At 30.8% G+C, this 18,060-nt stretch overlaps 3 protein-coding genes across 3 annotated transcripts; all 3 read left to right on the plus strand.

The window, feature by feature from the left end:
* The first annotated feature begins 4,787 nt into the window (after nucleotides 1-4,787).
* Nucleotides 4,788-8,190, plus strand: LOC124914912 (protein NSP-INTERACTING KINASE 1-like). The gene is made up of 11 exons (XM_047455540.1): nucleotides 4,788-5,276; nucleotides 5,368-5,500; nucleotides 5,585-5,656; nucleotides 5,738-5,881; nucleotides 5,977-6,048; nucleotides 6,141-6,200; nucleotides 6,268-6,365; nucleotides 6,434-6,580; nucleotides 6,644-6,985; nucleotides 7,057-7,436; nucleotides 7,532-8,190. Exons 1-11 carry the CDS (start codon nucleotides 5,168-5,170, stop codon nucleotides 7,850-7,852), a joined length of 1,878 nt encoding a protein of 625 aa, XP_047311496.1. The 5' UTR covers nucleotides 4,788-5,167; the 3' UTR covers nucleotides 7,853-8,190.
* A 2,685-nt stretch (nucleotides 8,191-10,875) lies between these two features.
* Nucleotides 10,876-12,287, plus strand: LOC124914361 (zinc finger protein CONSTANS-LIKE 2-like). Its single transcript, XM_047454890.1, has 2 exons — nucleotides 10,876-11,667; nucleotides 11,754-12,287. The coding sequence occupies exons 1-2, from the start codon at nucleotides 10,924-10,926 to the stop codon at nucleotides 12,102-12,104; spliced, it is 1,095 nt and encodes a 364-aa protein (XP_047310846.1). The 5' UTR covers nucleotides 10,876-10,923; the 3' UTR covers nucleotides 12,105-12,287.
* A 4,268-nt stretch (nucleotides 12,288-16,555) lies between these two features.
* Nucleotides 16,556-16,915, plus strand: LOC124916145 (protein GLUTAMINE DUMPER 5-like). The gene has a single exon (XM_047456879.1). The coding sequence runs from the start codon at nucleotides 16,556-16,558 to the stop codon at nucleotides 16,913-16,915; it is 360 nt and encodes a 119-aa protein (XP_047312835.1).
* Nucleotides 16,916-18,060: the final 1,145 nt, after the last annotated feature.

Here is an 18,060-nt window from a genome sequence, read left to right on the forward strand (position 1 = left end):
TGATCCGGGTATATTAAAAAATGATAAATATAGTTTAAACTCAACGAGAAAACAAGGCATTAAATAAACACCAAAAATTAAAATAAGAAAATAATCTAAACATGTTGCCCAATAGGTTATCAGGCTATAGATTCTTAAAAAAAAAAATTAACTATGACCGACTCCACCGACTTTCAGAATAAATTTAAAAAATCATCAAAGAAATAACATTATGAATGATACGCATAGAGCGACTACGATAATTGAAGGTTCGACGATTTCTCTCGAACAGATAATTCATAAAAAAAAAAAGAATCAAAATGATAATTCAAATATGTAGTTTTGTCATATCAACTATCTTCAATCAAAAATTTTCAATTACTAACAAATAACTCGGCATGACCTAATTAATCTCAGTCATACTCTATATACTAGTCATCACTCGACAATGTAAAATAAATGAGTCGCCGATTATACCTCATTGTAACACATACGACAACAACTTATAATGATACAATTTTTGTTCATGCTCATATAAATCTGTAAAATTTTCCTCATAAATAGCGTTCATTCAAATAACGATGGAAACTTTAATTCTCAACATTTTTTTCTAACAAAAACAATATAAAATATCTTAGGCCTTGTTTGGTTTTGGGTTATTCAAATAAATCAAACATCATTTCACTTATTTCTCATTTATCAAATCAATCAATTCATTAACACAAATATTAAAATACATTTTATTTTAAACAATATATCAATACTATTTTAAGTCTTTTTACCAAAATAAAACATCCTCACTTTCTCAAAATCATCATCAATTATCATTTTTTTTCCTCTTTAGGTTATTTAAATAATCTCTATCAAACAAGGACACAATGAAAATAAAAAATAATAGGGTTCATTTTATACATGGAAATGGAAAATAAGAGACCAAACCAGAGAGTGAGATATTTGTTACATTTCTACTAGCTAGTCTATATATATAGTAACCAGGTTTTGAGAATTGAAATTGAGCGAGACATGTCAAAGAACAAAATGCAATGAGAATGACCCGTCACTGCCAATTGCCAAAACAGTAATAATTCGTATTTTGAAATAAGAATCTCAGTGAAAATTATTAATTAGGCACGTTAATTAATAGACAAACAAAATAAAATGACATCATTAAGTTGCTATATAGTAGTAGCAAAGGGCCACCAGCTGCCAGCGGATGAGAAAAGCAAGTTAGCTAGCTAGGGAACTAGTTGCTGTTGGGCCGGGGACCATCTATAAATTAAGATATATTAATTATTAGTTAATTAATCTCTCAATATATAATACCTCAATCATTTTTTGTTATTTAGCTGTTTAATTTGTTAATGTGACTGTTTGTATTGAATCGAATTAATCAACTCATGAACAGCCGGACCCTAAGGGCTTTAACAAACGTGATTTTTTAGAAAATTTATGTAACGAGACCCATTTTTTTTTCTCTTCAAAGTAAGACTCTAAAGTAGACCAAAAAAATTTCTCATTCCAAAATGTGAAATGAAACAACATTATTATAGCATAATTACTCATGGGAGATCGACCCCCCAAAAGAGGTCTCAACAAAGGAGTTCATTATCAAAGAATGAAGGTATTTTGAAAAAGTCTTATTTGAACATGATCAATATGAAATTCTAGTGGTTCTTTTTATGTAAACAATACAATTCTATACTTATAAACAAAGATGTTTATAAAGGGGTTTCATGAAAAATATAATTATAGAAAATACATAATAGAGTGAACATAATAAAGTACAAATACAATATGACATTAAAGGATTTGACCATAAATATGTCGGATTAAATGCAAGAGTTATAGATGATGATATATAGAATCCACTATCACTAATCATGGCTAGTTTGATCAAATGGGTCTCTAACAATTCATTTTTATTATATTTAAATTATTATTCTAGATATAAAATTATTTAATTTATCAATTAAATATCAAATTATTCTACTTTATTTTTATTCAATTAAAATTTTAAATACAATAAAATATTTTTATAATTTATCTTAAACAAATATAAGATAATATATTTTTAACCAATACAATACAATTTCTAAAAAAAGTCATTCCTAATTGGATGCTGATTTTGGTGTCAAATAGAGAGACTGAATTAGAGTTTGTTTGATATTGTTTTTTTTTAAAACAAAATTCAATATTTTTATTTCTTTTTATTTTATTTATTCCATTTTTAATCGACTAAAATACGAAAATACATTTTATTTAATATATTTTTTCTCATCTATTTAGAAAGTAAAAGGTAGAATAATCATTAAACTTTAAAAGAATACTTTATTAAAATTATATCAAACAAAGATTTTACTTACCAACTCAAATAAAATTCAAAAAAACCCCAAAACAAACAAGCTCTAATGTGTTACTCTGTGTGTGTGTGAGAGAGAGGACCCTGGTTTATTTACTGAAAATCTGCAATAAGAATTGATTTGAGGAAAGGGACAATTCTGGGCAGCTGTTGCTAAATAGAAAAAAAAAAAAGAAGCACAAAACCACAAAACAATATTATTGTCAAGTTGTAGCATAAAATTAAAGAACACTGTCCTATTTTGTTTAGTCATTTTCTACTTTCTTTAATTTTCAGTAATATTACAATTTACAATTTTAATTAGAATATAAATCAGTATCTTAATTAGTATACAGAATACAAAAAATATATATCAATAACTAGAGAGAGTTCTTGGGCTCCCAAATACTTGATCTAATGCTATTACTAAAAAAAATGTAAAAATAAATAAATAAATGATCAACCAATCACAAAGCTAGGTAGAGTCCAAATTAATGTCTAGCTAGCTTGCAGTGTATAAGGTAAGTAATGAAGACAGGATCAATAATGGTCATACATAATTCACAATTAATTATATGGTACGAGGTTTGCAAAATGATGATGCTAGATCGATCGAATCAACATTTATCTATATCAGGTTAATATTTATATATACAAAATAAAACAATATAATGATCAATGCATGCTTTTGCTTCATTGTTGAAACCAACTTCATTATCAATACACCTAACTTGTTTGGTTTAAGGAAACTCAATTTTTTTTAATTAAGTAGTTGTCTAGATTTAAAACACATTATATATATATATATATATATATATATATATAGATTAAATTTATATTTTGTTAAATTATTCACCATAAACACAAATGATAATAAGAACCTATAATTACATATTTAATTACATGTCACATTTGTATAAGCTTATATATATATAATTATTCAGAAATGTAATTATATAATTAGTTATATTCTTATCTTTGTATGTTTTAATTCCAAACTTATATTAACTTACTAGGATAGTTTAGTGAAATGTGTTTTGGTGACTTGTGAAGAGTTGCATTGTCTTCCTATGAAAATAAAATATTGTTATGATTAACTATATATGTTTCATAATATCCCATTTATTTATTTATTGAAAAAAGTGACAGAATTTTTTATTTACCATTTATGGTGCATAAACAATAAAGCAAATCAAATAAAGACAATAACCAAAAAAATAAATAAAAAATAAACAAAATATAACAAAAAAAAACGAACATTTAAAGAGAAAAATTAAACTCAACAAGTCATAATAGTTTACTTACCCAACAACCCTAACTCATTCATATTGCTTAGGATTTGAACATCTCTTTAAGTTAATATATCATTTATTAGAAATACTATTTATTTTAACTCATTAGGTTAGTGCATTGTATTCTATGACCCTATTATATATAAGGATCCCTATCTAAAAATATTGAGCACATATAAGAACAAATGACAAGGTTCCGAAACACAATTACAAAAACTTCATGCATTTAGATTACCGATTATTTGCAAAGATCATCCCATTGTCTTTATATGAGAAGCTGAATAATTAAAATCATATTATTAACACTAAGCTCAAACTCATTTGAGGAGAGAGAACATGTGTGTGAGAGAGAGTGGATGTTTTTCTGTTTGGAATATACATTATTATTTATTCATTTTGGGCATATAGTTGAATCTTGGGAATGACTGTGTAGTGTGTACTGATGAAGGAAAAGAAGGCGTGTAAGGTTAAAGTTCAAACTACTGTGTCTGTCTTAGAAGAAAGTGCATGCAATTTAATTATATATTAATTAAAATTTATCACAAAATGAAGATGTTATGTGCTAATTAACTACTTGTTAAGTACAAATAAATATTTTGCCAGAAAATATGTACCTCGAGATTCCCAGATTCTTGTACATTGTACTCGTCACATTAAAAAAAACATTTATTGTTATTTGAATCTTTAATATGAATGAATTGGATTGGCACAAACCTAAACTCAGGGAATGTTGGATTCTCATTTCTCACTCATCTCCCTAAGTTATTAAAAATAAGGATTTCAAATAATCTTACATCAAAGAGTGTGAAAATTTAATATGATAAACTAATAGTCCTCCCCCTGTTGATTAATTAAAATAATCCTATAGGATTCTTTTTAGTGGACAATAGGAAAATTACAAATTAAAGCTTGCGCTGCTAGCTGTTCTTCATGAAACAAGATGACAATTGACAAGACCCATCACCCATGAAGTTAGGTTGGTCTTATTATATGCATTTGCATGTAAAAATATTTTTTATTTTCAAAAATTAAATTAGGTTATCAATATAAAAGAAAAGCAAAAAATGCATGATTAGTAAAGACTGGTGAAATACCTGGATTGCCCTTGCTTTTTATCTTCTTGTTTCCTCCTCTGGGTCATGCTTTTTTTGAATTCTACCATACTTTTGGGTTTAACTTTAGATTATGGGTCTCATGTTGGGGGGAGGTGGGTTATAACTTTAACAACATATACAATCCTTCTTCTTCTCCTTTTCATGGCCTGACCCCATTTACAGGCACGCTCTAGCCCTCTTTTTGGGACAAACAGTCTGAGTAATTCTTTTGCTTTTCTCTTTCTTGGGGTCTCTGACACATAATACATGATTTTTGGTGGAATGGATTATTTTCTCTTTAAAAGTTTTGCCCATTACAATCAACTTTGAAGTGGGTTTTGATCTCATGGGACTAACTTAAAACACCATTTGATCGAAGACCAGTTCAGAACAGACTCCTTAAAATTTCATCTCTTTCTCTCTATCTCTGTATATTGATTTGATATTCTGGAACTATAAATGCAATGAAGATCAGAGGGAGAAGAGATGCTGCATTCAGTTTCATCATATTTATCTGGTTCTGGATTATACCTGCAAATTGTATGCTTTCTCCAAAAGGTGTGAACTTTGAAGGTATGGAGAAGATAACTAAAACATCGTTGAACTCCATGTTGAGAAAGTTTTAAGCTTTTCTAATTGGGTGCCATTTTGTTTTCAATTGCAGTGCAAGCTTTAATGGGTATTAAAGATTCACTGATGGATCCTCATGGTGTTCTTGACAATTGGGATGGAAACTCTGTTGATCCGTGTAGCTGGACAATGGTCACTTGTTCTGCAGAAAGCCTAGTCGTTGGATTGTATGTCTTCAATCTTTTCCAAATAGACAAATTAATCCATCTTGATCTGACTAGGTTACAAAAAAAACATGTTTGATGTTGCAGGGGGGCACCAAGCCAGAGCTTATCCGGCACTCTTTCTCGCAGCATTGGCAACTTAACGAATCTCCAGATAGTGTGAGTTAAAACCTTGTAAGGAAACAACAAAGTAGGACAAAGTTCGGATATTGATGTAATTTATGTTTTACCCAAATGCAGCCTGTTGCAGAACAACAATATATCAGGAACAATTCCAACCGAGCTTGGAAAACTGTCAAGGCTTCACACACTTGATCTTTCAAACAACCATTTCAATGGAGAAATCCCAACTTCATTGGGTCAATTAAGGAACCTCCAATACATGTAAGCTTAATTTTGTTTCGAATATCCATAATCTAGGACAAGTCACAAGTGAGTAGTACTATTTAGCAGTTTGACTTTATTGATTGTATGTACAGGAGGCTCAACAACAATACTCTATCTTGGAAGATTCCAGTATCATTGGCTAACATGACACAGCTTGCATTCCTGTAATTAACTCTTCATATACCCTACTCGATGATTGTCATTGTGAACTTAAACAAGAGCGAACCTTAATCGTTTCCGAATTCGCGTATTTCAGGGACGTTTCCTTCAATAATTTGAGCGGTCCTGTTCCTAAATTTCCTGCTAAAACATTCAGGTACCCTAAATGCAACCGTCTTGTTTAATCTCCTTCATAATTATTGACATTTTGCAATACATTGCAGCGTGGTTGGGAATCCGTCTATCTGCGCTACTGGGTCTGAAGGAGACTGCTATGGAAGCACATTAATGCCAATGTCAATGCCCTTGAATGGTTCAGAAAGTAAGCGGAATTTGATTTACTTTTTTCATTTTTAGAAAAGAAAGACTTACATATCTCTTTTTGAGCAGTCACTCCTTCAATGAAACAGAGGAATCACAAAGCTGCGGTCGTCTTAGGCTCAACCGTGGGATTTATAAGTCTGCTCACTCTGGCTATTGGGATTTTCCTTCAATGGAGACAGAGGCGCCACAAGCAACTGTTTTTTGACGTCAATGGTAACTTTTCAATTTTCATAAATAAGCTTGTGTCATATGATTCTGATTTGCACCAACTTTCAGATAAACAGCACGAGGAGATTACACTCGGAAACTTAAGAAGGTTCCAATTCAGGGAGCTTCAAATAGCGACGGACAATTTCAGTAACAAGAACATACTTGGTATAGGCGGGTTTGGAAACGTCTACAAAGGCTATCTTCGTGACGGCACGGCTGTAGCTGTCAAGAGGCTCAAAGATGGGAGCACCGTTGGCGGTGAGAGACAGTTTCAGACCGAGGTAGAAATGATCAGCCTGGCAGTTCATCGGAATCTACTTAGGCTATACGGTTTCTCTATGACTTCCACAGAAAGACTTCTCGTCTACCCTTTTATGTCCAATGGAAGCGTAGCTTCCCGCCTTAAAGGTAAGTTCGTCTGAATTGATTCCAGATTCCACTTTAAACAATAACACGTTTTACTTGTTTTTTTGGTATAGGGAAACCAGTATTGGATTGGGGAATTAGGAAGAGGATTGCTTTGGGGGCTGGAAGAGGGCTTTTGTATCTTCACGAGCAATGTGATCCAAAGATAATCCATAGAGATGTGAAGGCGGCGAATATACTTCTGGATGACTATTGTGATGCGGTCGTGGGTGATTTTGGGTTGGCGAAGCTTTTGGATCATCAGGAATCACACGTGACGACGGCCGTAAGAGGAACGGTGGGCCACATTGCGCCGGAGTATCTCTCCACTGGGCAATCGTCAGAAAAGACGGATGTATTCGGGTTTGGTATTCTCCTACTTGAATTGATCACAGGACAAAGAGCGCTAGAATTTGGCAAGGCAGCCAACCAAAAAGGAGCAATGCTAGATTGGGTATGGCATGCCATGGCATGGTTTACTAGATCATCTCCTTTCTATTTATTAATGTGCAAACTTAACCGAGAGAAAAAACCCCATATAAAATGCAGGTGAAGAAGATTCACGTAGAGAAGAAACTTGATCTTCTTATAGACAAGGATCTAAAGGAGAATTATGATGGAATTGAGCTTGAAGAGACTGTGAAAGTTGCTCTTTTGTGCACTCAATATCTTCCGGGGCATCGGCCGAAGATGTCGGAGGTGGTGAGGATGCTTGAAGGAGATGGGCTTGCGGAGAGATGGGAAATCTCTCAAAGGGTGGATTCAACGAAGTATAAACCCCACGATTTTTCATCGTCGGGACGATACTCTGACCTCACCGATGACTCTTCCCTTCTAGTCCAGGCCATTGAGTTGTCTGGCCCAAGGTGAGTTATAATTTACAACCTTAAGCAACTCTACAAAGGTAGTAGTAGAAATTGAATGGAGAATTTTTGTTTTATGTTTGTAGTTAATAGTATAATAGATGTTGTATACCATGCATGCATAGAGAGGTACAAAGGGTATCCTCTTTGTGGGAGTTATTTTACTACTACTTACTGTATAGTATTCTGATTTCATTTCATGGTTTAACCTATGATTTGTATTACATTTGTTCTTAGGGTATTTTTTGTGTTTTGGCATTTGAGTGAGGATTTTGTTACAAATACAAAATTCCATTTCCTCAACTTGTAATATTTTAATAGAGAATATACATTTATATGTTCTTATAATGTGACTTGCATCAGAAAAGACAATAAAACAGTTTGAGTTGGGTTTAAGATAACACATAACCGAGTGGCAATAACACACAAAGCTATAAATAAAGCTAGAGTTACAATTGGTTGACAACACAAAGACCATCATAGTGTTCTTGAAGGCAACAAACAATAAGATGTGGAAGAAGCTAACTATGACCCATGTTGCCAGTGTGGCAGTGTCTAACAGTTTACTCAAGCTGTTGCTCAAGGAAGAACATTAAATCTTTGACTTTTTGCGAAACTTAAAATGTCCTCATGGCATTTGCATCTTTGGCCAAACCTAGTTCAAATTTGTGATAATTTTGATTCATCATTCTCTATTGTTGAGATCGGTTCTGTGATTTCATAACATTATTGTGTTAAATATTTATAATCAAGTACTCAGGTCTCAGCCTGTTTGGTTTGTATATTGTAATACTTGATAAAAACACACCCAAAAAGATATCTATATATTATATTTTTCTAAAAGCTTTGACACATAATTTCTTTAAGCACAATCATGATTTTTTAACTTTCTTACTGTTTTCTCCAAATGAAGTTGACAATTTTCATATTTGCAACAAAATATTAAGATATTTTAGTTACTAAGATGTTTAAATATTCATAATACTTACTTACATCATTTTCTTTCATAAAATTAATCAATTTATCAATCAAAATATCTTTAGATTTAAACGAAAAAAATTGCATTAAATATTAATACATTTCTAACTCTATTTACCCAATAACCCAACTTTTCCTAACCCATAACAAACAAATTGTTTAAATATCCCAAATAAAAGAATCATGATGCATTAGTGTTATTGACATCTTAATGCAGGATAAAGTCAATTAAATATCCCAAATAAAAGAATCATGATGCATTAGTAACACCACAAATGAAAGAAGAAAGAAGGGATTTCAAGAGAACTGTGTGAAGACAGAGGGTCAGACTTTCTCAATCTTTCTTATTGTGTCAAGTACAGGGCGATCTACGTTAGTTCAGACATCAGCCCACCCTTAAAAGATAAAAATAAATAATTATGACAGGACCTTTATTTTTTTAATTGTTTTTTTTTTTTGTTATTTCACTATTTGATTATTTAATTCTAAAAAAAAACAAATTCAGTTAACCCCTAATTTCATCAATAATTTTTTTTAAGTCAACTTAAATTTTTTCAAACCCAACTCTAATTTTTGGATGGTTCTTGTTGACAACAATTCCTTTTATTTTGCAACTTTTCCAACTGAGTCAAGGGATTAGTTGTTTGTCACCTAATTGTAGAGCTGAAAAAGTTGCTCGGGGAATATGGTTCATACGACGGGAGCTGTAAAATAAATAAAAAATATATATGAAAAAAATGTTGGAAAATATTAAGAAGGCTGTCAAACATCAGCATCATCATCATCCAGATCAATCAGCTTGGACCCAGCAGCCATGTGAGAAGTCTATCACGACTCGGCACAAATCTGTGACCACAAACTTGTGGTGCAGCTGCATCCTCATCCAACTGCTGCCACCGTGGCATCTCTTGGCCCCTTCTACATTCGTCTAGTCATAGAATAGACAGAAACATAAAGAAAGAGAGAGAAAGAGAAAGGGAGAGATAATCAGGTGAACTCGTGACTCCTAGAGTTCCACGTCGGTAGCCAGCTTTTTCGTATTCATGCTAACAACTGAAAGCTGTCTTTGTTTTCTACGTAGCTCTTCCATCGTATTTAACCCTTGAAAGCTGCATCTTGTGAGAAAAAGGTTGTACAAAATTATTATACTCTCAAACCAGACCCATTTGTCCATTCCTAGGATTTCTATTACCTCCTCACGATCAAACAGACTATAAATCCATCATCTATTATCTTCAACTTTAATTTAAAGAATATATATATATATATATATATATATATATATATATGAGCAGTTAAATATTCGCTGCTCAGAGATGAGTAGAGAAGTTCAAGACTTAGCACGTGAAAATTCGAAACTCTTTACGACAAGGAAAAATGTATCTTTAGTTCAAGGTGTTCATGGTTTAATAAAAAAACTAAAATAGTTGTTTTATATTAGTAATGAACGAAGCTAATCCAAAAATAATAATAGTGTCAGAGAAAATATTTAATAACCAAGTAGGTTTAATGAAGAATGCCTTCAAGTCCTAATCAATGCTATAGTTTTTCAAGGTTAAATGATTCAAATATATATTTGTTAGAACTCAACTCATTAATTAAAAACATAATTAAACGGTAGATGATTCTCGCATTTCAAATAATAATAATATAATAATTTAATTGTCTGGTATTTATATTTATAGTACAATGACTTAATCTATTCCTATTTGTTTTTACTTTTATTTTTAACTTTTAAGTTGAAGGGCACTTTTCGAGTCCTTTACAGAAAAAAAGCGAGCTTTTCCCAGAACATTGACTACAAAACAGGGCAAAACTGGCAAAACCAATCCTACATTAAATGGGATCCCAAAAGGCCAAAGCAAATTAGGACCCACAAGGACCCCAGTGACTTTCCAACTCAATCTAAGGGACCTACACACCAATCAAAGCTTAGCCACAAGATGATGAGGCTACTTTCTTAGCCACTAACTTCCTGCCACGTGCTGCTCCCTTATTCTTTCCCTCCCCACTTGTATTTGCCGCCGGTTAACTACCCCCTTCCTATCTTCATTCTTAACTGCAGAAGAAGCAAGACTGATACAACAAGAGAAACACACCATGTTGAAAGAGGAAAACACACTCACTGATGTCGGCAACAGTTGGGCTCGTGTCTGCGACACCTGCAGGTCCGCCCCATCCACGGTCTACTGCAGGGTTGACTCCGCCTACCTCTGCACTGGCTGTGACGCCCGTATACACGCAGCTAACCGTCTGGCTTCCCGCCATGAGCGTGTATTTGTTTGTGAGGCTTGCGAGCGAGCCCCGGCCGCATTCCTCTGCAAGGCTGACTCTGCTTCACTCTGCGCCACCTGTGACGCGTCCATTCACTCCGCCAACCCACTAGCTAGCCGACATCACCGTGTTCCAGTTCTCCCCATTCCAGGCTGTCTCTATGGCCCTCCTGCTACTCGCCGCCCATGTGGGTCAGATATTGAAATCTCAGGCGATTGCCATGAAAGCTTGGCGGATGAAGATGACGGTGAATCTGCTTCATGGCTACTTCTTAATCAGCCTACTAAGAACAACAATCTAAACGGGAACGGGTTCATGTTTGGTGGAGAACCCGTGGATGAGTACTTGGATCTTGATGAGTACAATTTGTGCCAAGAGAACCAGTTCTCTGAACAGTATAATAGTGTTCCACAGGGGAAGTATTATGGCGATAGTATTGTACCAGTTCAAGGGTTCGAAGTCGAAGCAAAGGGTCACCACCAACAGCAGCAGCAGAATTATCCATCTAGCATGGACTATGACACCCCAAAAATTGGCTATGGCTATCCTGCTTCTTCACTCAGTCACAGTGTAAGCCTTCTCATTCATTCAGTCCATCTAGTTTTTCTTCATATATTGAGGAACTAATATCTTTTTTCTCAAACAACCAAAACCAGATCTCAGTTTCATCAGTTGAAGTTGGAGTTGTTCCCGAATCCACACTAAGCGATTCGTCGATTTCACACGCAAGACACTCCAAAGGAACAATAGAGTTTTTCTCTGGACCACCAGTACAGATCCCTCAACAGCTCACGCCAATGGACAGGGAAGCTAGAGTCCTAAGGTACAGAGAGAAGAAGAAGGCAAGGAAGTTTGAGAAAACAATCAGGTACGCTTCCAGGAAGGCATACGCTGAGACGAGGCCACGGATCAAAGGTCGCTTTGCAAAGAGAAGCGACGTGGAAATTGAAGTGGATCAAATGTTCTCCACATCAATGGTAGTAGAAGGACTTGTTCCATCATTCTAAATTAAGAACGAAAAATGGAACAAGGATCGATTCAAGGTGTTCTTGCTATTCACCAATTTTATTAGCATTAAATTTTGCTATTCCTGTTTTGCTTGTCTTAAATAAACATGACCTAGTATATGATCTTGTGTACTGTATGTAATCTTCACATCAGTTTCTATAATTGTAAATCAATGTATATTCTAAATTTTGACGGATCATGATCATGATAACGACGATGATATCAAATCTTAGCAAGTTAGTTCAAACCTGGTTGACGACGAGATTCACTGCAGATCTTCATCACACACCATCGCAGCAATCGAAGAACTCTGAAATTGATATACACAGAGATACATACGTTAATGAATCATAATCCAACGAAACTAATTAATCGGAAGATTGCTGATTCTATCATAAATTCTAACCTTCTTCATTTTCCTAAGATCGTGAAATTTGACGAGATCAACTGAAACGAATTGCAGACGATCTAGTTACAGGTTTCCCGCTTCCTTCATTTCTAGCGGGACAGAGATGGAAGAAGAAGAACTAATTATATAATATAGGGCCGTCAACAGAATTCAAAAATAAAGTGTAAAGGCCCATGAACTGATATAGAATGGGCTCCCGTTCACCTCCTTCTCTAGGCCCATTTATTTTTAAAAAATGATTTTAAATAATAATTGATGGGAAAATATTTTGCACTTAATAATTAAGTTATAGTCTTGATTAAGTCAGCAAAATAATAATAATTAACAAGTCTTTCATTTTATTTTTTGAAGTGCAATATGGTCAATATTTCTTAAAAGTAAATATTTGTTAATGAAATGGGATTGACTACTTTTGAATTTAACCCATTCTAACTACTTCCCCACATCTATTTTTTTTAATCTACTTCTTCTATTCATTATTGGAAGACCACCTAAGTTTTATTCATTTAAGATAGTGCACATAGTCAATCACTTATCCTTTCATCAAAATAGGATAAAATATACTTTTTGATATATTAATAAAATTTATGTAATTATGTATTTACGTCTATTTAAATATTAGTTTAATTTTAAATAATAATATTAAAATTAATATAGTGGAGACTCATTGTTTATTAGTAGAGCAGTCATGTGTTGAATCTTCATTTGGGACTATTTTCAATATATAAATATATTAAAATTGATATATAATTATAAAATTAATATATTTATTTTTAAAATAACTATAACTATTAATTTAAAATTTAAAATTTATAAAATTAAATTTTATTAGATTTAAATATTTAATTAAAAAATTATTGACCTATTTCTTTCATATAAGTATGTTTAAAGTATAAGAAATAATATAAATTATATATATATATATATATTTTATAATTAATATAAAAATTAATTATAATATAAACTTGTATGTAAATTATATTAATTAGTTGTAACAAAATAAATATAAAATCAAAATAATACTATATATATAAATAAATAATATTATTTATGATTTCATTAAATTATAGAAAATAATAATAATAATTTATGAAATTTTCATTATTTTTATAAGTATAATATTTTAATAATGAAATTATAATATTAGAATTATTTATATTAAATTATATTATATATATAATAATATTAAAATCGAACAAAAATATATGTTTAATATATCATATATTAATAAGTTATATTATATAATAATATTAATTAAAAATATAATCGAAAATAAAAAATAAAAAATATGATCAAGTATTATAAGTTATATACAATATTCATAAGTTGTATATGAATATAAGCTTATATATATTAACATTAAAAATATATCCAAACTAATTATAAAACCTCCTTGACTAATTATATTAAAATTAAAAAAAAAAATCTTGATTCCTTTTCTAAACTTAACTATATGGATGATGAAAACTTAAAACATTATATAATAGATTTGATAATTAGATATAGTCTCTAATAATCACACCAAACAAGCTCTAAAAATAACCTAATTTTACCATCCTGGGATTACAGATTACTAAATTAATTAGTTTAACCTATTGGACGAATTTGTGTTTAACACGATTGATCATCTAAACCTAATTAATTTTCCTATGTTGCTAAAGTGTGGATTTGTGTGATTTTAAACTTACTATTAATATAGTGAAATGTATAGTGTATTACTTATCTCAATTGTGCTATAACTCTTAAACAATTATTATTTTAAAAAAAAATCCATATATGAATAATAGTCGTTTAAATATAACACAAAATATTTCAAATATCAAACGTGTTCGTGACCAATTTTTTTTACAGATTGCGGCCAATGCAAGGTTGTGAATGACATTAATGCAGGACTAATTTTGATATTGTATCAAATATTGTCTAAGAAAATGATCGATGAGTCGTCGCCTACTGAAAATATGTATTACCCACGAAAAACTTTCACATAGTAGATATTTCTCCAAATGGTACAACCAATTGGCCGAATTAACTTTAGTGAACCATTTAGACCAATTATGTTTCATATTGCATATCATATGCATAAACAGTTTGTATTAAACATTTTTTTATTAGAGAGAGGACCCAATCATGTTCTTACTTGCATACGATAATATCATTAATTCCATAAACAATTTTTATTAGAGAGATAAATAGTTGAATGAAATTACATATCATCGCATCATTGGTTTGGTTGAAAAAAATAAAAAAATTGATGAGAAAAGAGAAAAATATTTTATTTTTAAGCCAATCATATTACGCGAGGTCTCATACCTTTTCCAAATTATCTCTGTTAGAATAAAGACGGAGATTGTATTGAATGGTATATTGAGTTACATAGGTTATGTATTTAATATTTATGTATTAATTATTGTATTTATATATTTCGTTTAGTTTGCTTGTTTCTACCTACTTATCTGGTTTAATTTTCAAGCCAATGATAAAGTATTCTTAATTTATAAATCATGTCATAATTTTGATGATTTTTAACTATTTTTTTTATAATAATTTTCAAGAAAAATAGTTTAATCAATTTATTTCACATTTTCAATAATAAATAAATAAAGTATTCTTTTAAAAACAAACCTAGGCAGGCTAGGTTACCTATAATGGAAATTTGAAGTTTGAAAATATAAGGAACTTAATAGTAAAAAACAAATTAAACACCATGCCATAATGGGTAATAATATATATATTGTTATTAGGATATTTGAAGAGGATTGGAAGCTTCCCATAACAAACTATATATAAGTGGGTCAATTTGTCAATTTGGCGTGTATTTTCTTTCAGACCAATACACTAAAACTCTTTCATTATGCGTTGCAAATACGTCTCAATTCATATTTGCTACCTAAATCAAGTCAATGCATAAAACAAAAAATTAACTATATTATATGATAATTGATTCAAAGTTCAAACAAAAGATATCTAGTGCAATATTTTTATAAGATAGAATGAAATGACATGGGTTTTCGGGAAGAAGATGCCATATTCGTTTGAGTAGAAATAAAAAGGAATATCGAAAATTCGGTTGGGTAATTCCACCAGGTTAAGTTCGAGGTATTGGTCGGTGGATTCTTCTTTTTCCTAAGAATTGAACGAACCAAGTTCACCTATACGAGAGTGAGGAATAAAAACAATAAACTTTACACTTTTAATGTCCCACGATTTTAATGTCCCACGATTCTACTAGTTTAAAAATTAAAGAGAAGAGCTACCTTACCTTCGAAGTAATAGAGAAGAGGATTCCTAGGAATAAGGTAGGTTAAGTTAATAATTTAGTTATTTTTTATCTTTTCTAAATCATTGCTTCACTCCTCCGTGAATAAAGGGCCAAACTAATCAGGTTATTTAAATAATCTTATATTCATTTCATTCATCATTATAATCAATTTATTAAATAAAATATTTTATCTAAATGTAATGTGTTAATTAAATAATCCAAATTAAAAAACAAAAACATATTTTATATTCGCATTCAAAATATAATTAATGAGATTTTGATTTATAAAATTTAATTAAAATAGATTTTTCAATTACATGTTAAAATATATTATATTTTAATTAGTTCAAATAAACTTATAATAATTAATTTTTATTTTGTAACTAATCTCTCTAATTCAAAATTATGGGCACTAATTTCACTTATTAACTTTATTTAACAAATTATATATTTTTTTATAATTGGTAGTAATTCTTAAGTGATAAGGACAAATAAGCAAATAAAAAAATTAGTTTTTAGTTTGTATGGTCTTGTAACAGAAATTCCCCTATTACAACCTAATAATAATAATAAATCAATATTTGGATTTTGGATTAGTTAAATAAAATAATTAGTATCTAATATTGTCTTAAGATACTAATAAATCAAACAATCTCTTGATAGTGAAGGGTGTTTCCGTAAATCAGCTATTTTTGTTTTATTCTCTTGTTAATTAATTCTCACCTATAAAAGCCAAAAGTAGCAAAAACTTCCTATCAAAATTTCCAATAACATCATAAAAAATGAGGGCAGCAGCTACCAACTCCACCACTTCCGGCGCCGGTAACGTCACCGGCGCCGGCATCTCTAATGCCGGATTAATCAACGGCTGGAAATCACCTACACCTTACCTTTTCGGTGGATTGACTCTCATGCTATTGCTTATAGCAGTTTCTCTTATAATTCTTTTTTGGAATAGGAGGTCTTCTCGGAGGACCCAAAACGGCGCCGATAATGATGATCAGAAGTCGGAAGCCTCGCCGGAGATTCTACCGGCGCCGGAAATGGAGCCTAGAATTGTCGTTATAATGCCCGGTCATGATAACCCTACTTATTTGGGTTATCCTAGGGCGAATCTCCATATTGCTCAACAACAGGCCTGAATATATTGTCTCTAGCTAGTTGTAAGTTATTCCAGGCTTCAATTTTGATAGTGTTTATATATACATATATATATATATTATTAATTTATTATGATGAACAATAACAATATATATGTTTCTTTCCTTTGAAAATGATCAATGTTTCAAGTTTAATTAAGATCCAATTTAGAGTACTATTTATGATTCAATATTTAGTTCAATCTTCGAGCTCTCTCTCTTTATGTTATAAGATTTTGTTCGGTTTTTATTAATTTTAAATAATCATTTTAGCATTTTTTATAATTATATTATTAGTCAAAATATTAAAATACATTCTAATTCGTTTTAAAAAAATATATTTTATTATTATAAATTAATAACTTATAAGTTTTACCTTCCTCCTCAAAATCAACACCCCCAAACCAAAAAGCTCTAAGTTTAAAGCTCTATTAATATGCTTCAAGAAATAAATAAAAAAATATTGGAAAAGGAAGACAAATAACTTATAACATTTCATAATATTAAAATATTTTTTCTATCAAACCCTCGCGATATAATTCCTTATTTTATTCTTAGACAATATTTTAAAAATAAATTAAGTAATAGGAGTATATATATATATATATTTTTTTCATCATCTTCAAGATACTATCTTTGGGCAAAAATTGTAAAGTGGGTTTACTTTTTGATTGCCAAGAAGAATAAGAACCAATCAAATATTCTTCCATCGACTAAAAAACAGGTGGGTTTTTGTAGAGTTCATTTGACGTCTTTATTGAGATTGAAATATATATACATTAAAATAAATAAATAATATGAAATAACATTTCATTTTTTAAAATTAAATCATCAAGTAGCGCCTTAAAACAAAATCATTTCTTTTGACTAAAAAAAGCACCTTTAGGAAGAGGCAGTTAAATAAATGAGGCTATAAAGTCTTGTTGCAATAGACTTGAAGTTGAAATGGCTTGCCATTTTATTATCATGATTTTATTTAATATTCGATAACAAGTTAAAGTTAATGTGAAACAAAATATTCATATTCATTATATGCAAGTTTTTAGTTTAAGCCTTGTTAGTACAGTTCATATATTATTATTATTATAAAATTACTATATTTATCCATACAATTAATTAAAAACTAAAATTCAAAAGACTAACAAACA

This window comes from Impatiens glandulifera, chromosome 9, assembly GCF_907164915.1.
Source record: "Impatiens glandulifera chromosome 9, dImpGla2.1, whole genome shotgun sequence".
In the NCBI taxonomy this organism is placed as follows: domain Eukaryota; kingdom Viridiplantae; phylum Streptophyta; class Magnoliopsida; order Ericales; family Balsaminaceae; genus Impatiens; species Impatiens glandulifera.

Bases quoted from the DNA above. Each gene is read 5' to 3' on its own strand.
- LOC124914912 (XM_047455540.1), top strand. From the start codon at position 5,168: ATGAAGATCAGAGGGAGAAGAGATGCTGCATTCAGTTTCATCATATTT. The intron at 5,501-5,584 runs GTATGTCTTCAA...TTGATGTTGCAG, and splicing joins GAAAGCCTAGTCGTTGGATT to GGGGGCACCAAGCCAGAGCT. The intron at 6,049-6,140 runs GTAATTAACTCT...CGCGTATTTCAG, and splicing joins ATGACACAGCTTGCATTCCT to GGACGTTTCCTTCAATAATT.
- LOC124914361 (XM_047454890.1), top strand. From the start codon at position 10,924: ATGTTGAAAGAGGAAAACACACTCACTGATGTCGGCAACAGTTGGGCT. The intron at 11,668-11,753 runs GTAAGCCTTCTC...AACCAAAACCAG, and splicing joins CTTCTTCACTCAGTCACAGT to ATCTCAGTTTCATCAGTTGA.
- LOC124916145 (XM_047456879.1), top strand. From the start codon at position 16,556: ATGAGGGCAGCAGCTACCAACTCCACCACTTCCGGCGCCGGTAACGTC.